The 25,788-nt window shown below is 45.9% G+C and overlaps 1 protein-coding gene across 8 annotated transcripts in view; it reads right to left on the bottom strand.

Moving 5' to 3' along the window:
- Positions 1–2,205: 2,205 nt before the first annotated feature.
- Positions 2,206–25,788, bottom strand: part of LOC148473261 (uncharacterized) — a 41,116-nt gene continuing 17,533 nt past the window's right edge. For all 8 annotated transcript variants that reach the window (XM_088459874.1, XM_088459879.1, XM_088459873.1 and 5 more), the window contains 6 exons: positions 24,558–24,652; positions 24,260–24,389; positions 22,933–23,052; positions 15,839–15,967; positions 6,063–6,158; positions 2,206–3,198 (listed from right to left, as the gene is read on the bottom strand). In XM_088459874.1, the coding sequence (XP_088316000.1) occupies positions 2,507–3,198; positions 6,063–6,158; positions 15,839–15,967; positions 22,933–23,052; positions 24,260–24,389; positions 24,558–24,652 (1,262 nt within the window). In that variant the 3' untranslated portion in view covers positions 2,206–2,506. The remainder of the gene's footprint in view (positions 3,199–6,062; positions 6,159–15,838; positions 15,968–22,932; positions 23,053–24,259; positions 24,390–24,557; positions 24,653–25,788) is intronic.

Here is a 25,788-nt window from a genome sequence, read left to right as displayed (position 1 = left end):
CGCAACCTAAACCTAACTCTCCCCCCCGCAGCCAATTCAATTGCCGGCGAAAAGTCCTGGACTTTACGCCTGGTGTACTTTCCACCTACATGGCTTGTTTGGGCTCCGGAAAAGTATTGCGCGCGTCCCTGCTATTCGATTTCAAAGGACGCGAGAACGCGTCCCGGCGTTACTTGAAGAGGCGGAAAGTGCTGTAAAAAATGGGGAAATCAGCCTGACACCCCCCAAAAGATGCACTGACATGGGGGATCACTATGCTAAAGGTATTTGGTGTAATTGAATGGTCTCAATAGGTGCTATTTAGCGACTTTACATAAGTGGTGAAGAATAGCATTTAGCAGTGTTTTTTGGTAAAAATAACTAGTCCCAGCAAATTTAGGGTACTTGAAAATGGGTGCAAGCATGGTTAAAAATCGCTAGTGAGGTTTTAAATAACGTAGTAGTATAGCATTAACCCCTAGTCTTGTCACAGCGGGTACAGAATATTCATTTAACTCTTCTCAACTTGCTCAATTGAAGGTATGAGACAATGAAGTTTAATGGCCTTTAAAATATATAAATTAATAAATTGGAAATTTGCCCAAAGGATATCCATTCAGATTATCGACTGTAATCATTGACATTCAGAATGTCGACACTTGAATGTCAACATGGCCCAACATGTTGACAGGCACCATGTCGATATCCTCAGAATGTTGACATGTTCCCAATGTCTTTACCTATCTGTCAATATCCGAATCCCCTAGCCCAGTGATTTGTAAACTAGCTCCTCAAGGCATATTCAAGCTTGACCGCAGATTGTTGAATCAAATTGAATGAGGTACTTATTAAGCCATATGTGCTCAAGCATGGATATCCAGAAAACCTGGACTATTAGGGTGCCTTGAGGACTGAGTTTGGGAACCATTGCCTTAGCTCAGCGGTTCTCAAACTCGGTCCTCAGGACCCCACACAGTTCACGTTTTCCAGGTAACCCAGCAAGAGCACAGGTGTACTCATTACTCACTGACACATTTCCCTGGTCACCCAGCAGGTACACAGGTGTAATCATTACTCACTGACACATTTCCCTGGTCACCCAGCAGGAGCACAGGTGTACTCATTACTCACTGACACATTTCCCAGGTCACCCAGCAAGAGCACAGGTGTATTCATTACTCACTGACACATTTCCCAGGTCACCCAGCAGGAGCACAGGTGTATTCATTACTCACTGACACATTTCCCAGGTCACCCAGCAGGAGCACAGGTGTACTCATTACTCTGACACATTTCCCAGGTCACCCAGCAGGTGCACAGGTGTATTCATTACTCACTGACACATTTCCCAGGTCACCCAGCAGGTGCACAGGTGTACTCATTACTCACTGACACATTTCCCAGGTCACCCAGCAGGAGCACAGGTGTACTCATTACTCTGACACATTTCCCAGGTCACCCAGCAGGTGCACAGGTGTATTCATTACTCACTGACACATTTCCCAGGTCACCCAGCAGGTGCACAGGTGTACTCATTACTCACTGACACATTTCCCAGGTCACCCAGCAGGTGCACAGGTGTACTCATTACTCACTGACACATTTCCCTGGTCACCCAGCAGGAGCACAGGTATATGCATTACTCTGACACATTTCCCTGGTCAGCCAGCAGGTGTACAGGTGTATTCATTACTCACTGACACTTTTAAAAGATCCACAGGTGGAGCTAATTATTTCACTTGTGATTCTGTGAGGAGACCTGGAAAACATGCACTGTTTGGGGTCCTGAGGACAGAGTTTGAGAACCTGTGCCTTAGCTTATAGACCAGCCGTACCATCAGCTATTACTTCTTGTAGCAGTTTATTGTCCCGCAAGGAAAGCTATTGAATTAAGGTTGCTCATCCCCAATAATAAATTAACTAGTATTTTTCACCTGTCAATCGCCAGGTCACTAGGTAGCATGACAGAGCTGCAGAGTTCTCTTACCACAGCTCACAGACTGGGCCAGTTTATTTGTGACAGTACAGGGAGGATTTGGGGCGGGGGGGGGGGGCGACTCCCATTGTCATATCGGAGACCGGACAGGCATCCACGATTATTACATAGATAAGCAGTGGCTTCATTTGTTCGGTAATCTCAGATACGTGGCCGATTTCATGTTTTTGCCCATTACAGTGTACGGTGATGCATTTTATACAATTAGCGGAAAATTAATTGATAAAATATATGTTCAGTCCTGTTTATTTTTAAAGCTAAATGTAAACAGGAAGAGCCAATAAAATAACAGTTGTAGAATACAATACTGCTAGCAGGGGAGGCGAACCCATGACTGTATATAGCAACAATCTACGACTACATCTATTTTTTTTTCTTTATATAGAAACAGGATTTTTTTTAGACAATCAAGGAACAATAAAACGATTGTTGTTCACCACTACAACAATAGAGAAACTATTAGTGATAAGGTCAATGAACCCTCCCGATAATCATGTCAGTTATAGGATAGCACGTTCCAATAAAAAGTCTTCATCTTGTGTGGATCATCTGATGCCTGTAAAGATTAGTTTCCCTGTTAAAACACTTCCCACAGACCATACAAGCGTACGGCTTCTCCCCGGTATGTGTTCTTTTGTGTCTGTTAAGACTACCGCTCGTAGTAAAGACTTTCCCACAATCCTCACATTCATAGGACTTCTCTCCTGTGTGCGTATTCTGGTGCAAGGCGAGGCGAGCGCTGGTGGTGAAACATTTGCCGCAGGCCGGGCACACGAACGGTTTTTCCAGTGCGTGGACTGGAAGATGCGTTTCGAGGGAGGACTTCAACGCAAAACGCCTCCCACACTCGGCGCAGGCAAAAGGCTTCTCTCCTGAGTGGACCGCTTGATGCGCCACAAGATTGGCCTTGACTGTAAAACACTTCCCGCATTCCGAGCAGGCGAAGAGTTGCTCTCCTTTATGGACTTTAAGGTGTAAGCCGAGAGTTGAAGAACTGCTGAAGCTCTTGCCGCATTCTGAGCAGAAAAACGGCGCCTCACCGCTGTGCACTTTTCGATGTGCATCGAGCTGCGAGGTACTTGTGAAACTTTTTCCACATACAGGACATGAAAATTTGTTTCCCGTCCCTTGTGCGTTTTTCGAGTCGGGTTTTCTTGAAGCCAACACGTATATTCTCTTGTGATCCATTTTTCCTCCAGGGATGAAAGGATGGGTGGAGCCATCTGTTGGAAAGATATGTCCTTAGATTAATGGAAAAGAGGGCCCTGATAAGCATGCATTGGCTTCTAAGATAACTGCATACCTATATTTTCATATATATATTTAGATGCATAGTAACTCTGAGGTAAAACAAATTACATATTTATTCAGATCACATTTCTCAATGTAGATATGGATAGATAGAGTTGCCCATAGGCACAACATGGATGCCTTCAGCCATTTTGACAGAGAACAGCTATTCCTAGTTTTAAGCGCCTCTGCCCATGGGCACAAAATGGATGTATAGCGACTGATCTTTGTAATAAAAGAATGCAAGAAAGTAGCTCAATCTAAATACCTGGAGCGTCATGGAAACTTAAAGCTTGTACATTTTTCGCCACCCACTTTCCAGCAGGAAGGCTAAATGTTACATGCTGGGAATAATCTAGCATTTAGTGCAACATGCTTTTTATCAACTTATCTAATCAGATAATCTAATTTTAAGCTTTTCAACCAAGAGTATACATGCTAAAGCAGCACATTTAGTTTGTTTGTAGTTTCATATGATGTAGCCCCTTAGTAGTTATTGTCTGGGAAAGACCTGTGAGCATCCGACAAAAACACAGAATGCTACGGAAATACTAGATAAGCTTGGAGAAGGGCACTACTACTGTTATCTCCACCATTTCAGAACCTAGAAATTAGGGACACATCAATTGAAAGAGAATAGTTCCATCTTTTAAATGACGCGGTCCCTTAGCAGTTGCTGTCCGATGAGCACCAGACACTAACACTAGGGAAAGTGTTAAGAAGTCCAGACATTGGGGGTGTTTATACTGCATGGATATCCGCCATCCTGGCTTCAATGAACTCAGGTGTATCCTCATTTAAGGCTGCAGGTTGTCTGGCTTTCCAAATGGTATACCCCAGTTGAGCCAACCATATCTTCCCTAATCATTTTATTCAGAACCCTGCAAACTAGCAAAAAAAAAAAAAAAGTGCAGATATAAATATGAAAATGGATGTATTGGGGCAGATTCAATTAGCCGCAATATTTACAGGTTTAATGTCCGGAGCTTTTCAATTACTAGTCTATTTCTAACGTGCTAACCCATAGATATCAGGTTATGTGCCTGGAATCTTACCTTGCGCAGTAAGGCCCAGAGGGTGCATTTACCAAGGATTTTTCGGCTCAGTTAATGTGCGGGGTAGCGACTCATAATTCAATAGCCCTTAAACCCCGCGCCTAACAATCTGCCCTGTAGAATCCTGCTTTTTGCGGCTTTGGAAAAATGGATTCAAGCAAAAAGCACAAATTATTTATTGGTGGAGACTATGAAAAAATAAATACAAATTAGCTTTTAATTTTATGCAATTTTTTTTTTTTTTTTTCAAAAAAAAAATAAAAACAAAAATATATAGAACAAACATTTTTTGGGTAGTTTTCTTTCTTTGCCGTGCCAGAAAGATTATGCAAACTACTGGCAAATTCTTGAAATTGATGTTTTATGTATAAAAAAAAAAAAAAAGTTATAATTGTGTGGGTACTGCAAATAAAAAAGGTTGTTGGGAGCTATTCATAATAAAAATTGGCAAAATAAGCTCAGCACAGTGGTCAGCAATTTCTTAGTGGAAATTGGTTTAAAAATATTAAATTTTGCATGGTTATATTTAGGGAGACATTTGAATGAATAATTTATAGTATGTTTTATTCCTACAGTAGGATTAAGAGAAAATTGTAGTTCTAAAAAAGCAGAAGACCTACAAGTCCCAGCAATAGCAGCTGCATTGTTTTGTAGTTTGTGCTTTTTTTTTTTTTTTTTTTTAATCATTTTATTACAAATACGTTTTGTATTTTTTGTGAACAACTTACAACCAGTTTGGATGATGAGACAACAAAAAAATTATACATTTTCTCATCTTCTCCATCAGAAGGCAGGTCTCCATCTCATTCTCAGGTTTACTATTGGATCTGATCTTTTACGTTACAACAAGTTCTATGCTCTTTCCTCAGAAAGGGCTCACCATATCACAACAGACTTCCCACAGGATGTAACAGTTTTAGGCTGAATGGGGCCTATTCAATACTGAACGATGTGTGGTCGCGATGCGCACATCGCTGAGAGTTTTGCAAATGAGTGATGTTGCACAAAAGTTGGAATTGGATGGGCCCCAATAACTAATCTCTAGTGAGCAAGAAGCCAGAGAAAATTAAACAACACAGCCCCCTCTCAAAAAAGGGATGAATCTGCACTGCTCTACGCCCAATTAAATAATAATTTTGCCACTCTGATCATAGACTGACAGATGACATTTTAAAAATGGGATCTTATGCTGTAAATAATATACAAATTTAGCAATTGAAATAGACTGTATAAAACGTTTTAAACAGGTGCCCAGTATTCCACTCCTAATCATAAAAATTGTATGCAAAAAAAGGAAACTTCCGTCAAAGGCTAGGCAGATATACCTCACAAATGTAATAGGACAAGTCCCACTAATTCTCAAAGGGTTGGGTATGAGAACCCAGCTGTCGGAATGCCGCTGGTCAGAATACAGACAACGGCATCCCGACAGCTAGAATTCCGACACCCATAAAGAAATAAGGTGAGGCTAAGCCTTACCCCTAACCCTCCCCGATGCCTAACCCTAACTTCCCCCCCAGTTCCTAGAACTAACCTCCCCCTCCCCGCACCTAAACCTCCTCCCTAGTGTCTAACCCTAATCCTCCCCCTAATGCCTAACCCTAATTGCTCGATACTTACCTTCGGGATACCGCTGGTCGGGATTCTGGTGCCGGGATCCCGACACAATCAGGATTTCGGTCGTCAGCATCCCGCACGCTGGGGACAACACAACTGAATTGCCTTCATTATTTATTACTGACCTTCATGAATCTCCCACTCCGATGACTGCGGTAGACTCAAGTCTCTCTTTTTTTCTTGCTTGAGGACAGATAGAGGGGGTTTTCCTTTGTTCCCACCTGTACGTGAATAATTATAATTTTACGTTCATTTAGACATGACAGAAAACTCAATATAATGCATTAATTACATGTGACAGGATACATGCATTTAATATTTAATTAGTACAGACACCTATAATTAGATCATGTTGCCATGGATACTCTTAGCCTATGGGCATTACTACTGATGGGAGTGCTGGTCCTCAATAAGCCAACTACAGAAGTGTAGCTTCCTCATGGGTGTGGCAAACGAGGGGTTACACAGGCCATACTCAATGTATCCTGTATCACACAGTGAATTGATTATGGTGGGAATATTTTGTTACCCCTTTTGTTCTCCGGTTTCCCTACAAGGTAAAGGAGAGAAGGGTGCCAGACTAGCCCTCCGGGGCCGCCCTCCTAATGGTAGCCAGTTATATTTTCTTCATTGATATATCATGTATTAATGTAACTTTGTATGTTTTATGGCAAACTGTTCCCTAAAAGAGTTGCAACCACCATGGGATAGCTTATACCAGGGGCTCCTAACCACGGTCCTCAAGGCACATTAACAGTCCAGGTTTCAAGGATAGCCATACTTGAGCACAGGTGTCTTAATACCTCAGTTATTTTGGTATAGCCATCTATGCTCAAGAATGGATATCACTAAAAAGGAGAGTTATGGTAAAACTTACCTTTGTTAACTCTCTTTCTTCGAAGTCCATAGGTTCTATACCTATACCCCGCCCACAGCCTGAGGGCAATTCAGTTTTGTTAACAAGCCCAAGGCTGGAGCAGGACAGGAGAGAAGGAAGACTGCTACACTGAAGAATCACACTCTCACACAGAGAAGGAAACAAGTGACCAAGAGAAGAAACCCATAGAAGCCAGGTGCCCTGTGGACACTATGGACTTCGAAGAAAGAGTTAACCAAGGAAAGTTTTACCATAACTCTCCTTTTCTTCTTCAGGGTCCATAGGACTCCAGAGGGAGACATTGGGGATGTCCCAAAGCAGTTGTTCAAGGGCAGGAACGCTTCTGGAGCTGATAGAAGAACCCTACGCCCGAAGGAAGCATCCTGAGAGGCAAATGTATCAAAGGCATAAAACCTAAGAAAAATGTGGAAAGAAGACCAGGTGGGCCGCCTTGCATAGCTGTTCAGCTGAGCAGATACTGTTGCCGGTACAGGAAGGCCAGTCTGCGTATAAGCCTGTGAGATAGTCATGCAAATCCATCTGGCCAGAGTCTGTTTGTTAGCTGGCCATCCCTTCTTATGGAATCCATATAGGACAAAGAGGGAGTCCGATTTCCTGATGGAAGCAGTACGGTCCACGAAGATATTTAAAGCATGGGCCACATCCAAAAAGACCTCACCTGTCGAGAGGTCTGGTGAATTAAAGGCTGGAACCACAATTTCCGCATTCAAGTGGAAGCGAGAAACCACCTTGGGAAGGAAGCCTGGGCGTGTTCGAAGAACAGCCCTATCCTGATGAAATATCAAAAAGTGGGAGCGGCATGAAAGCGCCCCTAAATCTGATACCCTATGAGCAGATGCTATAGCCAGAAGAAACAGTCTTCTCAGTGAGCCATTCGATATTCACCAATTCCAGAGGTTCAAATGGAGGTTCCTGAAATGCTTTGAGCACCACTGACAAATCTGATGGAGCGACAGGAGGGACAAAGGGAGGTTGTATCCGAAGAACACCTAGCATGAAGGTGTGGACATCCGGTATAGAAGCAATCTTGCGCTGAAACCAGATAGACAACGCAGAAACTTGAAGTTTGAGAGATGCTAGGCAGAGGGCCTAGATCCAGTCCAGTCTGAAGAAAGGCAAGAATTTGAGAAACTTTAAAGACCTGAGGGTCATAGTTTCGTCGAGCACACCATTGGAAATAGAAATGCCAAATTCTGTGGTAAATCCTAGCTGAGGCTGGATTATGTGCTCTGAGCATGGTCTGGACCACAGAGCTGGAGAAACCCTTGGCCCAGGAGTGGGGAACCTTTTTGATATACAGTCAGATGCATAAATATTGGGACATTGACAGAATTTTGATATTTTGGCCTCTATTCACCACCACAATGGCTTTGAAATGAACCAAACAAGATGTGCTTTTACTGCAGACTTTCAGATTTAATTTGAGGGTAATTACATCCAAATCAGGTGAACGGTGTAGGAATTACAACGGTTTCTATATGTGCCTCCCACTTTTTAAGGGCCTACCCACCAATATCCAGGTAACCTCTTTCGGGTAGGTCCCTAACATACCAAGGTTCAAATCCAGAGCGCAGGACCCCCCAAAAAATGCCCCAGCCAAGCTGCCCCAGGGCACCAGCATAGTAAGAAAAGTGCAGTGTAAAGAGATAGTTAAGAGCAGCTACAGCTGCATATAAGGAATGAAAATAAAAAAAGGTGAAGTACATATATATTAAACACACAGTGAAGGGTTAAAATGTGTTATAATGGAAAATGTGTTATAATGCAGTGCCCTGAGACATACCAGCCAATGCAATCCAGGGGGACCCACGCCCCAAAAATGAACCAAAATTGCACTACAGTATATAACTTTTAGGACTTACCTAGAATTGTGCCTAATACAGTGTGCATATACATTACCATACTACATGCTATTAAACCAATAAGGTAGGGTGCTAGCCCAGAATGGGGGCGTCTCCTTTCCCTCAGGTGTGCAATAAAGCACATTAAATGGAGCATATGGGAAAGATTGAACCTTGGTATGTTAGGGACCTACCCGAAAGAGGTTACCTGGATATTGGTGGGTAGGCCCATAAGCTTGGCCATGATTATGCTAAAAACCTCTATTGATTGCAAAATTTTATTGCATTTATATATATTATTAATAATCTGGAGTTGTGCACCTGAGATTTGTCTGTTTCTGTGTCTGCAATTAGTCTCATCAGGTAGCACCTCCCTTAATATATAGAGTCAGGTTGTGCAGCCCAGAAATCTTTCCCATATGCTCCATTTAATGTGCTTTATTGCACACCTGAGGGAAAGGAGACGCCCCCATTCTGGGCTAGCACCCTACCTTATTGGTTTAATAGCATGTAGTATGGTAATGTATATGCACACTGTATTAGGCACAATTCTAGGTAAGTCCTAAAAGTTATATACTGTAGTGCAATTTTGGTAAATTTTTGGGGCGTGGGTCCCCCTGGATTGCATTGGCTGGTATGTCTCAGGGCACTGCATTATAACACATTTTCCATTATAACACATTTTAACCCTTCACTGTGTGTCTAATATATATGTACTTCAACTTTTTTTATTTTCATTCCTTATATGCAGCTGTAGCTGCTCTTAACTATCTCTTTACACTGCACTTTTCTTACTATACTGGTGCCCTGGGGCAGCTTGGCTGGGGCATTTTTTGGGGGGTCCTGCGCTCTGGATTTGAACCTTGGTATGTTAGGGACCTACCCGAAAGAGGTTACCTGGATATGGTGGGTAGGCCCATAAGCTTGGCCATGATTATGCTAAAAACCTCTATTGATTGCAAAATTTTATTGCATTTATAGATATATCATTAATAATCTGGAGTTGTGCACCTGAGATTTGTCTGTTTCTGTGCCATTCTAGGCACCCTGCTAGCTAGATGAGGCTAGCAGAAAAAAGCTCTGAGGGCCAGACCAAAATGATTCCGAGGGCATTATAAGGCCCCCGGCCCTGAGGTTCCCCAACACTGCCTTAGCCGTTAGGAGGGATGTCTCAAGAGCCAAGCAGTTAAAGACAGACGGGGTAGGTCCGGATGTAGACATGGACCCTGAGACAACAGGTCTACTCATAGGAGGAAGTTGAAGAGGAACATCTATAGAAAGGCTTAGAAGATCCGAGTACCAATGACTTCTGGGCCAAGCCGGAGCTATTAACAGGACTGTGCCTCCTCCGTCTGAATTTCCAAAGCACTCGAGGAAGCAAGGATATTGGAGAGAAGAGATATGCCAACTGCAAGGTCCAAGACACCAAGGTGTCTATGAAGGCTGCGTCGGGGCCCTTTGTTCTTGCTCCATAAACTGGAAGTTTGTTGTTGTGTCTTGAGGCCATGAGATCCACTTCTGGAAGACCCCATTTGTCCACCAGAAGCTGAAAGGCTTCTGGATGTAGAGACCATTCTTCTGCATGCATGTCGTGACGGCTGAGGAAAACAACTTCCCAATTGAAAATCCCCAGGATGAACACTGCGGAGATGGCTGGGAGATTGCATTTGGCCCAAGTGAGAATGCGGGACACTTTTGTAATTGCTGATTTACTTCAAGTGTCCCCTTGAAGATTGAGGTAGGCCACAGCCGTGGCATTGTCGGATTGTACTTGTACTGGCCGGTTTTTCAGAATATTCTGAGCCAGAGTGAGAGCTCTGTATATGGCTCGAAGTTCCAGGATATTGATTGGCAACATTGCCTCGACTGGGGGCCATCGGCCATGGAAGGAGTGTTGGCCAGTTACTGAGCCCCACCCTCAAAGGCTTGCCTCCATGGTGAGGAGAGCACAGTCCGCGATCCAAAAGGGACGACCCGGGTTCAAATGGGGAGTCTGTAGCCACCAGGTTAGGGACAGACGAACCTCTAGGGGGAGGCTCATCATCTGGGATTTGAGCAGATGGGGTAGCCCGTTCCACCTGGAGAGGATAAGGTGTTGTAGCAGACTGGAGTGAAACTGGGCGAACTCCACCATGTGGAAGGTGGACACCATTGATCCCAAGGCCTGCATTGCAGAGTGAATCGACACTCTGCGATTGTGAAGCAGTCTGTGTAGTCTGTACTGTAATGCTGAAATCGTCTGCCGCCAGGAAGATTCTCTGAACTCGAAAGTCCAGGAGGGCTCCCAAATGTACCATCCTTTGAGAGGATGTCATGGAAGACCTTTTCCAGTTGATCAGCCAACCGTGCATTTGTAGAAAGGTAATGGTTACCTGCAGATTGCGTTGAAGAGACTCTGAGGAGCTGGCCAACAGCAAAAGATCATCCATGTATGGGAGCAGTCTGATCCCTTGACGACGAAGAGAGGCCGCCATAACTGTCATGATCTTGGTAAAGATCTGAGGGGCCGTTGAGAGACCAAATGGCAGAGTCTGAAATTTGTAATGTTGCTGTAGTATCGCAAACCGGAGATATTGTTGACGAGAAGGCGCTATAGATACATGTAGGTAAGCGTCCTGAATGTCCAGGGATACCATAAATCCAGGCTCCATAGCTAGAATAATTGAACGAAGAGTTTCCATACGAAACTTGGGCATCCTGATAAACTTGTTCAGAGATTTGAGGTTGAGGATAAGCCGATGAGACCCATTGGGCTTCTGAACTAAGAAAAGGGTAGGATAATTGCCCTTGTCCCGTTGTGAGGCTAAATGGCTTTGTGAAGTAGCAGGGCCTTGGTTGAGTCCGATGGAGGTCCGGTGCGAAAGAACTGTTTGGAGGGGGGGTGGGGCATCAAGAAGGAGAGGGTGCATCGGTGGGAGACCATTTCTCTTACCCAGGTATCCGACGTAGCTTAATGCAAAACCTGGGTAAATTGAAGAAGTTGAGAGGCCAACCCCGTCAGGCTGCAGGCTTGTCCGCAGACTTGGCAGGTGGACATCTAGTAGCCCAGGCCTGTTTGGCCCTAGGCTTGAAGGCCCTGTCTGATGTCAATTGCCGTGGAAAGGACTGGCCCTTGGCTTTGCCTTGAGGGCGAAACAAACCTAGGACATCATCCTTTTGTTTCTATTATAGGTATAGGGCAGGAACGCAGTCTTGGAAGCTGCCAAAGTAGTCACAATTTTGTCTAGCTCTGGACCAAATAGGATGTCTCCCGAATAAGGGAGAGTGTCCAGAGCCCGTTTGGAGTCTGAATCTGCTTTCTCGAAGTAGCAGATATCCTGGAGGCCAGGAGAGCCGTATCCATAGCTGCCTCACCTAAGTAGGAGGCTGTATCCCTAATTTGATATACATAGGAGAGTTGCTCTCTTGAAGCATCAGGGGGAAGCGTTTCTTCTAGGGCCTCTGCCCAACTCTCAATGGCTTTCGCCACACAGGCCGTAGCCTTAGCAGGACGAGTAATAGCTCCTGTAAGAGAGTAAATAGATTTAGGACAAGCTTCTATACGTCTATCTGTAGTCTCCTTCAAGGAGCTAGCAGTATGAATGGGTAATGTGGCATTTTAACCAAACGAGTTACATGAGAATCCACCTCTTCTATTTGTAAAATAGATTTTACAGCTCTGACAAGAGCAGGTATATCTAGTTTAGAGGGTGGCTTCTTTCTCCGGAGATGGAGTCAGAGTGAGAGAGGTCTGTGTCTTCTGCCTCCCCAGATTATATGTCAGAATCAGATAACTGAGTGGACTGGGAGGATAACGGCATGTTTAGAGGGCTTAGTAGGTAAAGGCTTTTCCCATTGTAGCATTTGCTGCAAGGCTGTAGAAGTAGTAGCCAAACTCTGTACTGTGGTAGACAGCATGTCTACCAATAGGGGAGGCAAAGGATTTGCAGGGAGTACCTGCTGTGGCCTTCCCACAGGGGGAGCGGAGGGCCGCTTTCTGTTCCGTAATTTTTGCCAGCATCTGTGAAAAGGCTGCCCAGGGTGGGTCCTGAGGAAGAGACACCGGGGCTGAGGAACCTGGGGCAGTTAGTGCAAAGCCCATCCTGGATGAGGTCCTCTGGGGCTAAGCCCGCTGAGCAGGAGTTACAGGACAACAGAATAGGGGCAGGATCCTGAGGCTGTTTGTTATTCTTTCCTGTGGCAGCCATAGTAATGATACAGTTCAGTGAACACCCTGCAGTATGTGATATGGCCCAATATAATATGCAACAGTGCTTTTTATAATATATCACAAGGTAATGTGCAACATAGTGTGCAGCTGCGCTATTGGTGGCCCCCCTGTAGCTATATATGACACCAGGGAGCGTGCAACTGCGTTCGATATGGCACAATGTAGTGTGCAACGCGGTATGAAGTATGTGATAGCCCTCACAAGTGTGAGGTACAATGACCCTCTATACCTTAGTATGACAGGGTATAGTAGAAGGGATAGTTATAACTGACAGAATAGAAAAACGGAGATTAGCGCTAGCACAATTTCACATACAAATCAAAATAGAACATTACACATCTGCAATGGACACTATTATCAACTACACAGACCGTAGTGGCTGGTAGGATATAGCGCTGTATAACCTGGCCCATGGGAGAGGTATATAGGGAGGCTGGACCCAGCGATTACTGGAGACTGCTTGCCTAAAATGGCTGCTGCACATCTCTGAGGGGGCGTAGGGTGAAGGCCGAGCAGCCCAAGGAACACCAGGACCGCAGTGGAATGGCGCCCTGAGCTGGGGAAGGCGGCTTCAAGGAGAGCGCCTTATCCCCTGGCTGACATTAACCACCGGGTCCCCTGGCCTTAATAATATGTCTCTGCGCCAGTATGTTAATGCCCTGGAGGTCTAGTGAAGTAGTGAGCGAGCCAGAGTCCCCCTTGGATCCCCGCCGGGCGTACCTAGTACAGGCTTGGAGTCACAGCGCCGCGGAGGGATGATGGGGTGGCAGCACAGATGTCCGCAGGACAGTCTGGTGCTGCTCACCCTTCTGATAGAAATAAAAAGATAAAATAAAAAAAATAAAAAATTTGAGCTTGGGATGCATAAGGCACCCCCTGTTATAATGGTGGCCCAGCTACTGCCGGACACCAACGAAACTGAAGTGCCCTCAGGCTGTGGGCGGGGTATAGGGGGGGGGGGGGGGGGGGAAGGACCAGAGCATCCTGGGATTGAAAAGCTTTGCTGTTGGTGTCCGGTCCTCCAGGTCCCACCTACACCCCAATGTCTCCCTGTGGAGCCCTATGGACCCTGAAGAAGGAACCTGGAATGTTGGTGTGCCTTGAGGACAGAGGTTGGGAAACACTGGCTTATACTATAAGGGACTGCACATTCAGAAGGCGCTAAGCACCGGCTATTTCCGCTATATGTCCCGGGACTATGCATGCAGAGGTCTGGCCAACTCTCCCAGGAAGCACCAAGTGGTCTGGATCTCATAAAATAACTGCAAAGGGTACCTCTGTGAAGGTTACCCTGCTGACATCATCAGTGCCTAGGCTCCTTTGTGGAGATCCACTATAAGAACCAGTTCTGCAGGGAGATGAGGAATAAGAAGGGCAGAGCTTCTGTCCGGTCTCTGTTAAATAAGATTCACCATTTGGATATCCAGAGAAGATACAGAACTGTGGGGGCCTCATAGCAGAGCAGCACACAAGCGGCTGTGCAATTCTATCTTAATGTAAATACAACAGGAGGGGTCTGTAGGAAATAGACCCCTCCTTGCTGCAGTCGCAAGCTAGGGTCACCATCGTGGCAGCTGCGAGGCCAGGAAATCTACGTCCACCTAGCAGGTAGACACCTTTAGCAGAAATGCTGCCTTCATCACAATTAGGGTGAGGTTAACCCTGGTTCCATAGGACTTTATGCGATTGGCTTAGAGAGATTAGTAAGTGAAATGTATTGGCTCCCATTATATAGTATTGCAGTATGGCAATGTATTTGTAGAATTGTTCTTTTAAATTGTTTAAATTTTGGGTTAAATAAACTTGAACATTTGCTTATTCAGGTCTATGCCAGGGTTTTCCCATGCCCATAGTATTGGGGAGAGGGCTAAATGCGGGCTACCTGGGAGTGACTTTTGGCATATGCTCTGGGTTTGCCCTTTGGTATATGGGTTACGGGTGGAGGTTTAGAATTATATTAGAATTACAGCACCTATTGTTCCGCCCTTGTGTTCGAAAAGTTGCCTGTTTGGAATTTCACTTGAAGAAACTCTTAATGCGATTATGTACAAATATGTCATTTGTCTTTACATGCTGGCAAAAGTCATTATACCTGAATGTCCCTCTATAATAAATAGCAGGCTTGGTCAATGACACGGCTGACCATGAGAAAGATATGTATACCAATAGGAAAAGATCATAAGGTTTGTGATCGGTGGTGCAGGTCTCCATTCAGTCTCTATGGTGTTTGTGTTGACCACTGATGGGGTACACATTTGACCATCTGGGATGCCTTGTCTATGGCTTCTCGACTCTGCAGTCACTCCTCAATGATTTTTTGTTTAATACATGTACGTGATTGCCTAACATTTTTCTATGTGATGTTTATTATATTGTTGCAGCTTCTTTTGTTTGCTGTTGGTTTATCGATTTTTTATAAAGTGAAAATAAAAAAAAAGACTATTTGATAAGAAGAAAAACTTTGTAAAGGGCTGCGTAATGTGTGTGCTACACAAAGAACGGTTGGATAAATATACAAATAAAATGGTGTAACATGCCAGGCGCCCTACAAGTGTTCTGCAGTGTCGCTGACCGCAATCTTTCCCAGAATGCTGTATGTTAAATGGTGTCAGTGCCGATTTGCACAATCGCGCGCAGAGAGAAGGACACAAAGCACATTGCGTAGGATGAACCATTATGCCCGCTTCCCTCTAACAGAAGATGATCCGGTAACCAATGTGTGTAAAATAATGCTTTTCCAATGAGACACATCCATAAATTAAATACCGGTGTATACCTTCAATATGATCAAAACACATTGAAATCTGTGTAAATAATAAATAAAAATCCCTTAACAATAATACTCAGGTAACAGCTCAAAAAAAGTCCAATGTACATAATATAAACACATTATGGTGTCCTGAGACTCAGACAACCACGATGCACTACTGCAAACATTCTAGTGTTACTGACCTATTTTGTTGCCTATATGGACTTCTTCCACCTCCTCCACCTTCACCACCGACTGCTGGGGGCTCTTTTCACAGGGCTCATCAACTTCTACAATCACCGGGACAATGTCAGATTTTTTTGCACTCCACCCTGTATATGAATTAGGACACTAATTACATTTCCAACTGGATGTTCGTTTTTTTCTTATTATTGATAAATATGACCTGGGCATTCAAAACACAAATGTAAAGTAACAACCATACAAATGTATAATTGTTGCTTATCCTTACTCAACGCTGGCTCAGCCTTGTATGGGAAAGGCCGGTTTGGTGCCAGATCAATGACCCTACATCAGCAGATTTCATTATGACAAAACTCTTTTGCACTACACCATTCAAATTTCCTGACTTCGTCCCACTGACTAAGGATGCACTACACTCAATGCCTGCATCCAAGAGCAGCCAAAATAAAGTTACTCTCTTAGCACATCATATATAACAAGGAGGCTAACTATCTTATGCAATGATGACAGCCTACCTACGTAGACCAGTGGCATGCTCTAGAAACTTTCCAAGACAAAACTTTCCAATAGGTACAAACAAGTACAAGTGGGCCGCATCACAGCTGAATTAAATTATTCATAACATTTGACACGAATATAGATTATATTTTACTTTACACATATACAAACCTTGCCCTCATATTTCTCCTATTGCCCGTCTCATATGCCTCCCATTGATTAAAATATCTCCCTCATTGTTTCTTCTCCCTCACTGCTCAACCTCCATCAGATAAATGGCATGCTGGCTCAGGAGGACAGCTTCGAAATTGTCCTCCCATGGGATGAATAATGAGAGCTATGGTAAGAATTTACCTTTGTTATCTCTCTTTCTATGAAGTCCATAGGGTCCACAGGGAGACCTTGGGTAGCGTTCCCGCTAGGCTGTTTTAGCGGGGCGCGGCGCCCTGCCCTCCTTCTGGAGGGCAAAAAGCACCCTGCCCTCCAGGAGGAGGGCAAAAAGTGCCCTGCCCTCACAGCCTGCGGGAGCCACTCTCACCCGCGGGACGCAGTGTCCCGCGGGTGGAGAAACATGCGGTGACCCGGTCACCGCCGGAGAATAGACGCCGGGCGCATGCGCCCGGCATCTATTCTCCCTGTCTGCAGGGCTTGGGGGCTGCCCGGCGTGTCGGTAAGTGCCGGGCACGCCCCCAAGAGTGACGAAAAGGGGACGCGTCTTATAGACACGCCCCCTTTTCCGATGACCACGCCCCCTTCTCGGTCGCGCGCGCACGGGCATGCCCTCTCTAGCTCCGGCGCCCTGCCTCCCGCCGGAGCTAGAGGGAACACTATTTGGGGTATAGGTGATGGAGTCATTCGGGCACCACGCAGTTAAAATTTTCTCCCAGGATGCACTGGGTCTCCCCCTACACGCCACCGCCGAGCCAGAGGCACCTCAGTTTCGTAGCTAGCCAAAGGCCGCTGGAGGAGAAAAGAAATTCTGGAACACTCAAGAATCACATTCTTACACAGAAGGAGACGGAAAACCAGTGACCAGAGCGAAGCCCATCTGAAGCACAGGTGCATCAGGGTGGGTGCCCTGTGGACCCTATGGACTTCGTAGAAAGAGAGATAACAAAAGGTAAGTTCTTATATTGCTCATTTTCTACTGCAGGGTCCATAGGCTCCACAAGGAGACCTTGGGGATGTCCCAAAGCAGTCCCTTTAAGGGTGGGGATGCTCCTGTGCAGAGAGGCGAATCCGCTGCCCAAAGGAAGCATCCAGAGAGGCAAAGGTATGAAGTGCATAATACCTCAGACAGGTCTGGACAGAAGACCACATGGCCGCCTTGCAAAGCTGAACAGCCAAGGTGCCACGGTGAGCTGCCCACGAATGACCCACAGACAGAGTAGAATGAGCAGCAACAGAGGGCGGTACTGGAAGGCCCTCAGAAGTGTAAGCCTCAGAGATCGTCATGCGAATCCACCTAGCCAAAGTTTGCTTATTGGCTGGCCTAGACTATTGGCTAGAGTACAAACAAGGAGTCTGACTTCCGAAGGGAACTGGTACGGTTCACATAATGCGTGAGGGCACGTAACACATCCAAAGAGGCCTCACCTGCCGAGAGGTCTGAAGAATTAAAGGCCAGTACAATCATTTCCTCATTAATGTGGAAACTAGAAACCACCTTAGAAAGGAACCCAGGGTCCGAAGCACTGCCCTGTCCTGGTGAAAAAACAGAAATGGGTAACGACAAGAAAGAGCCCCCAAGTCTGACACTCTTCTAGCGGAAGCTATAGCCAAAAGAAAAACAAACAGTCTTAGCTGTAAGCCATTTGAGATCCAGGGGTTCAAATTGAGGGCCCCAAGGACAACAGCCAAATCCCAAGGCGCCACAAGAGGGACAAAGAATGCGAAGGACACCCTGGAGGATAATGTGAATAACAGGAAGAACAGCAATCCTTCGCTGGAACCAAACTGAAAGGGCAGAGACATGCACCTTCAGTGAGGCAAGGCGGAGACCAAGGTCCAAACCCGCCTGCAGGAAAGACAAAACTCCGGATATCTGGAACACCTGGGGATCGTAAACCTTGGGACGACAACATAGAAAGTAAATATGCCACATCCTGTGGTAAATCCTGGCAGAGGCTGGTTTACGTGCTCCAAGCATGGTGTTAACCACAGAGCCAGAAAAACCCTTAGACCTTAGGAGGGATGTCTCAAGAGCCACGCCGTCAGACGACGCAGGTCCGGATAGAGGCAAGGACCTTGAGAAAACAGGTGCGGACGTTGAGGCAACAGCAATGGAGTGTCTATGGAGAGAATCTGAAGACCTGAGTACCAGCGACGTCTGGGCCACGCTGGAGCCACCAGCACAACAGTGCCTCCTTGTTTGAACTTCTGAATTACTCGAGGAAGAAGGGCAACTGGAGGAAATAGGTACGCAAACTGGAAGGTTCATCTGACTGACAAGAGAGTCTACCAGGAGAGCCTTGGCGTCTCTTGTTCTGGACCCGTACACTGGCAGTTTGTGATTGTGTCAGGAGGCCATGAGGTCCACGTCTGGAAGGCCCCACTTGCCCACTAGGAGCTACAACAACTCTTGGTGAAGAGACCATTCCCCTGAATGCATGTCGTGATGGCTGAGGAAGTCCGCTTCCGAATTGAGAACTCCCGGTATGAACACTGCCGATATCGCTGGGAGATGGCCTTCCGCCCATGTCAGAATGCCGGACACCTCTGTCATTGCCGCCTGACTTTGAGTTCCTTCTTGATGGTTGATGTAAGCCACAGTCATGGCGTTGTCTGAATTAACTTGCACGGCTTTCCGTGAGGTAGGAGTCTGGCTCGTTCCAGGGCCCTGAAGAGCGCCCGAAGTGCCAATATGTTGATTGGCAGGGCAGACTCCTCTGCTGTCCACCGTCACTGCGTCCCAACCCCGAAGACTGGCGTCCGTAGTCAGGAGGACCCAGTCCGGAATCCAAAAGGGGTGCCCCTTGGTGAGGCAACTTGTCTGCAGCCATCAAACAAGAGACAAACGCACCTCAGGAGAGAGCACCATCGTTTGTGTCTTTATCCGATTGGGCAACCCGTCTCATCTGGAGAGGATCAATTTCTGCAGAGGCCGGGAATGAAACTGGGCATATTCCACTATGTCAAAAGTCGATACCATGGATCCCAGTAGCTGGTAGCATCCGAAGAAAAGGACCTTTCAAGAGAGTCTGCCCAGAACTCCATAGCTCTGGCTACCCAGCAGATAGCCATGGCTGGCCTGGCAGCTGCCCCTGAGAAAGAATATATGGACTTCAAACAAACCTCCACTTTCCAATCCGTAGTATCCTTTAAGGAATTCACCACCGGGGAAGTTTCCCACTTGGTAATATAATCCTCAGCAAAGGGATACGCATAAGCCAAGCTTCTTTGAGGCTGGTAACGCTTTCCAGGTGATTTCCATGCCACCTCCAGGTGGTCAATCAGCTGATCAGATAAAGGAAATATGGCAGCAATAAACTTTATGTCCTTGAAATAGGGATGTCTGGACTTGGGAGCTGGCGGTTCGAACCTCCTCTATGACCAAGGCCGAACGGACAGCCCGTATCAGACCCGGAATACAAATGTTAGACTTAGGCTCCACCTCTCGTGTAGAGGGCTCGGAGTCAGACATATCTGGAAGCTCCCCGTCATCAGACGTCATGACATCGTCAATAAATTGGTATACCGAGATGACGGCAATGGTCTTTTAGCCGGTCTAAAGAGTGCATTGCCCTGCAGCACATCCGTCAGGTTCTGCACCGTAGTAGAGAATGTATGCACCCATGGAGGATCAGAAACCACCTGTATGGGTTCAGCCTGCTGAGGCAGGCTCTGGGAGGGTACAACCGCCTGCTGTGGGAACCCCAGCGGGGGAAACATTGGGGGTACTGCCAAACATCCCGCAATGGCAGTCAATGCCTGAGCAAAGCACGCCCAGGGGGGCTCCTGTGAGGTGGCTGAGACGGCAGAGGGGCCTGGAGAAGCATAACATCTCACACAAAAACCCTCACGTAGTAGATCTCCCTCACCTAACCCTGCAGCACAATTTTGGCATGACTGCAGGCCAGGAGCATAGTTCTACACATTATCATCACTACCTGACATAATGTAGAGGGGGTAGCATGCACACTTATATGTGACCCACCACACAGGTAGAATTAACTAAGAGACTTAATACAGACCCTGACAGCACCTGTACTGTAAGGGCTCAGTGAGGAAAAAATATACAGGGAAAGTAATATTGACAGATTTCTGGAAAAGAATACAGACAGACAGCGCTAGGTCACATTCAATGCAGAAAAACACCTGCACAAATGGCACTACCATTCAACTACACAGACACAGCGTCTGGTAGGCTATAGTGCTACATACACTGACCATGATAGGGGAGAGGTATGCAGGGGGACCCGGACTCCGCACTTCCAGAAAGATCTGCGACTAGCCTGAGAAAATGGCCGCCAGAGAGTTCAGAGGGGGCGTATCCGGAGGAGTAGCGCTGCCTCAGCCCAGCCAGACCGCAGTGGAAAGGCGCGCTGAGAAGAGGGGAGGAGCCGGCTGTTGAACAGGGAAGGCAGTCTCCCCTGGCCGGCGATTAACCCCCAGGACGCTGGTTCGCGCACAGACAGAACCAGCGTGTGTCCCTGGTGGTCTAGTGCAAGCGCAGGTCTCCACCATCCCCGGGGAGTCCCCCCAAGCCTCGGAGGAAAAGACTGCTGCTCAACGGGTCACCGCCGCTTACCTGCTCCCCGTAGCGCCCGGCTGCAGTCCAGGGATCCTCGCAGGGTCCCCTGCTAGCCAAGACCCCGGAGTTCCGCCGAGATCCCCAAATCAGTACCAGCGTTGGCGGGGTGACGGAACAGCAGCGCGGACATCCCCTGGACTGTCCGCTCTGAAGAACTGAAGAGACTTCTTGCTTGAAAAATCTTCCAGGGCTAGCACAGCCCCGCTGCTTTTATCAATGAACAGACTCCGGCTGGGCACCCAAAGAAACTGAGGTGCCTCTGGCCCAGGGGCGGAGTATAGGGGGAGACTGTGCATCCTGGGAGAAAATTTTAACTGCGTGGTGCCCAAATGACTCCATTACCTATACCCCAAGGTCTCCCTGTGGAGCCTATGGATCCTGTAGTAGAAACCGCTGATATTGATGAGACAATTTATATTGGCCCGTTTTATTCATCGCTTAAAAGCAACAGGTGTTTATGTAGGTCACAGCTATGGCATTGTCCGATTGAGTCTGAATGGATTTGCCCCTTAAGAGGAACCAAAGCAAGTTTATAGGTAACTTTGTTTGGTTTATAAATGAAGACCTTGCAGGTCCAATCCCAGACAAAAATGAGGTACACATCTTGGCCTGTGCACAATTGAAAGAGGATTCTTCATATTCTTAAGCAAAATATGTATTTAGATACATAGGCAAAATAAAGACATTTTTACAGATTTGGAATATAGTTATAGGTCTAATATCTTATATATAAGATTCATTGGTCTGTTTGTTGGCCTGTGTGGTTATGCATTAGGACCCCCCGGAACCAAATGGGATAAACTAACCAGAGCCGTAACTAGACTTTTTGGTGCCCTGTGTCAGAGACCATTGGCGCCCCCCCCCCCTTCATTTTTTAAATAGGGACATAAGATAGTGAACCTGAAAAAGGGCGATGGCCTCATGGGGAAGGCCAGGGAAGAGATAGGGGAGGCCAGGAGATGCTGGGGATAAAAGAAGAGGAAGCTACAAGTAAGAATGATAAAAAAACGAAAATTGACAGGTCCAAACAGCGCCCCCTGTCCTGCGGTGCCCTGTGCCATGGCACTGGTCACACTACCCTAGTTATGGCCCTGAAACCAATGCGAGGTGGTCCAGTTGGATCCTGGACAGGTTTTAGGGGGGTTAGGGTCCGAGTCGGACCTCCCGTTGGTGTACGCTGGGCAGAACTTTGACCCAGGGAGCCTGTTCTGGCCCTTCCACTGGATGGATTTGGATGATATCACATAATAAAACTATAATAGTAATAACTTCAACCCGGGCAACATCGAGCACTTCAGCTAGTATATACTGTAATATTTCAGGTATATTCTCCCAATCGCCTATTATTCCCATAATATTTACACGTCTCCGGATTTGTCTTGCCAGGAATAGTTTGAATCCAAAGGAGCTGTAAGCCAGCTATCTGATCCATAGACCAGACACATGGTATGTTATACAAGAGTCTCCTCAACTTTGCAGCTTACTGGAGACATTTACAAGTGGTCACTGCAAATTAAGGAGAAAAAGCGACAGTATCCCTATGATTAAAGGTTAAATATTCCCATTATATTCACAAGCATCCCGATGGGTCTAGTCATATGTGCTCAAAAGCTGCTATAACTGGGGAGGTCTGAGCAGGGAGCATGAATCACCATTGGGAGATCCTGTAGCAGAGCTGGGAAAGGAGGCTCAGTAGGAAGTTACATATACTCAAGTGGATCTGGATATCATGGAATTGCCACCAGCAAGGGCTACTGCAGAGTGATCGCCAGCACCTGAGCCCAGGAAGATGAGAGCTGCCAATCAGGGAAACAAAGGAAGCAGCACCGCACTCTTACCAACCTGTTTTGTTGCTTCTACGAACCTCTTCTTCCTTCACCTCCGACTGCTGGGGACTCTTTTTACAGGGTTCAACAACTTCCACGATCACCGGGACAATCTCAGATTTATTCGCACTCCATCCTGCATGTGAATTATGACACTGATTACATTTGTAAACGGGGGTTCAGTTTCTGTGATTATTGGCAATGATGGCCTGCCCATTCTACAACGTGGGCAAAGGCAAATACCAAATAGTTTAAAAGGCCAAAACAGGTTAGTTTGGCCTTAAAATTGATTGCTGCTATAAATATAGCAGATCTATTGCGTCAAAATTGTGCAGGTACTGCAAATTACAGGTGTTTGCATGTGGGTCATTGTGAGTGAGATAAACTAATACAGTCAGTAATTGACAATGGGTAACAAACCCCTCAATGCTCATTATCCCATGACTTTGACGGCCAAGTGGGAGCTTATAATTTTTTTTCAGAGGTGTACACAATGCAGATGGTTGCAGAGACCGCTGTTGTGTACGGAATCGCTGGCATTAGCACAGACGGTGCAAAACCATGGGCATTCTGGACGGTGGCTTGAAGTGAATGCATAAAAAGGCCGTTTCATGGGCAAGTTATTGGAGTGTCTTTGTAGGTGGGTTCTCTACAGTTGCTCAAGCCATCTTCTGAGAAGGGGCACCTGAAACCTATCCGGTTTCTGCCAGGCCTCCAAAATTTTCATCAACTGAGGGGATTATAGAAAGACAGCTTATATTTCCTTTTTAATAAGGATGCAACAGAAACCTCTGGTTACACTGGATCCTGAATACGGAGTTTGTCAGATTGACAACACTAACTTTTCATCTCCCTGTTTGCTTGAGGAGTCAATCTCCCCTATCCTCATATTCTGAGTCCCCAGGAATATCACATTCCTCCATCGAGGATGATTCCAAATCATGGATGGACCCGAGCAGAACACTAACGCTTACGAGAACTGCTGGCTGACTAGGTCACCAAGAACTTATACAGTGAGGAAGACACTCTGGAGTAACCTTTTTCTAAGGTATGGACCCAGGAACACTCCTGAATAACTGCAATATAGAGTCTGTTGCATGCTGAGGAAAAAGTTCATGAGAAGAAGGGAGTCCACTACTGGAATCCATAGGACAGAGCTTCTCAAACGCGGTCCCCAAGGCTCCCCAACAGTTCAGGTTTTAGAAATATCCATGGTTGAGCACAGGTGGTTAATCAAATTGACTGGAGGTACTAATTAAGTCACCTGTGGTCAAGCATGGATATCCTCTATACAGCAAGGTTAGTACCTTTACTGCTTATTTTATAGTAGTGTTGTTACTCACTTGTGACCCTATCTGTAGGAATGTCATCTTCCTCGCAGTCTATCTCATCCCAGTCAGACATTTCTTCTTCAGTCTCATCTTCATCTCCAGAAGATTCAACTTCGATTGTCAAATCAGCCAGATCATCACACTACAGAAGAACAAAATGTGATCAAAGAATTCCAAACACAACAAAAAAAGGAATATGCTGGCACTATATCATTAAAAACAACCTTACATTTTAGATTGTTAAATGAACCTTACACATCAAAGCCCCCTCTCGCTTTCCACATTCATCGGAAGACCTGATCCCACCTACCCGATAATCCTGCTCAATACGGTGATCTTCCTCTGTACCATCCTGTGCAGTAGAAGGATTGCTGGGACATCTCTCTGGTCTCTTACTAGATCCATCTGTAAGAACCACACAGACACTGAATACGATGTTTATATAGGATTTAGTAGAGGATGTGAATATTAGTGGCCTGAGCATTGCTATTATAATAACATTTATTTATATTGAGCTTGAATGTTCAACAATGCTGTAGAGAGCAGTGATATAGAGTATACATAGTTATAACATAACGGGGTAACCAGCTACAGATGTGCCCTCATAAATATAGCGTTAATACTCCATGTGGCACGAGACACCTACCGCGAGTGAGCAGCCATGTCTCGTGCAGCTCTGCTTGCGCAGAGTCTCTCTAGAATTTTTTTTTGCCTGTAAATGCGTCTTAGGCCCGTATTCAATTTGAGGCGAAAAGCCGTTTTTGCATGTTTTTGGTGGAAACTTTTCGCCGATGATGTCATTTTCGCCTGTTTTGATTTTATTTGATTCGCCTATGAACAGCAGGCGGAAAAAAGTGCAGAATTGGGGTTTTGGGGTGCAACGTTGCGGGAACCCCCGTGCAGCCTTCAGACAGTCCCCAAAAGGTAATATGTGTCAATTAAAAAAAAAAAAAAAAAGACTTAAGAACACCCCCAAAAAATCACTTTGAATTTGGGGGCGAAAAAAAAATAAATGTTGGGGACAAAGTTAAAAACTAGCGAACTTGACTCTGGGGGGGTCCCCAAGTATGCCCCAAGTGTTTTTTTCATTGCAGGGGCTTGCGAAAGGTGGATATTTCATGATTTTTTAAACTTCACTATAACAACTTTTAAAGATGCTGACCCCCTTTTTTCAAGTACCCCAAATTTGCTGGGATACGTTATTTTCTGCCAAAAAATACTCCTGAATGCTATTCTGCACCACGTATACAAAAACGCTATTTAGCAGCTATTGAGCCCGTTTAAAGACACCAAATGCCTTCAGCAAGCCAAATCGGGGGGAACCATAGCTGACCCCCATGTCAGAGCATCTTTTGGGGGGTGTCTGGCTGATTTCCCCAAATCTGTCAGTACTTTCCGCTTGTTTAAGTTTCGCCGGATCCCGTTTTCGCCTACTTTCAAATTGAATACTGCAATACGCGGGCAATACTTTTCCACCTGCAAAATACGCAATGTAGGCGAAAAGTCCGGGAGGCGAAAAAGTATTGTGGGTCCGCTCAAAT

Source organism: Taudactylus pleione, unplaced genomic scaffold, assembly GCF_031769625.1.
Source record: "Taudactylus pleione unplaced genomic scaffold, aTauple2 ptg000946l, whole genome shotgun sequence".
Classification (NCBI taxonomy): Eukaryota; Metazoa; Chordata; class Amphibia; order Anura; family Myobatrachidae; genus Taudactylus; species Taudactylus pleione.
This window is presented reverse-complemented; position numbering and strand designations above follow the sequence as displayed.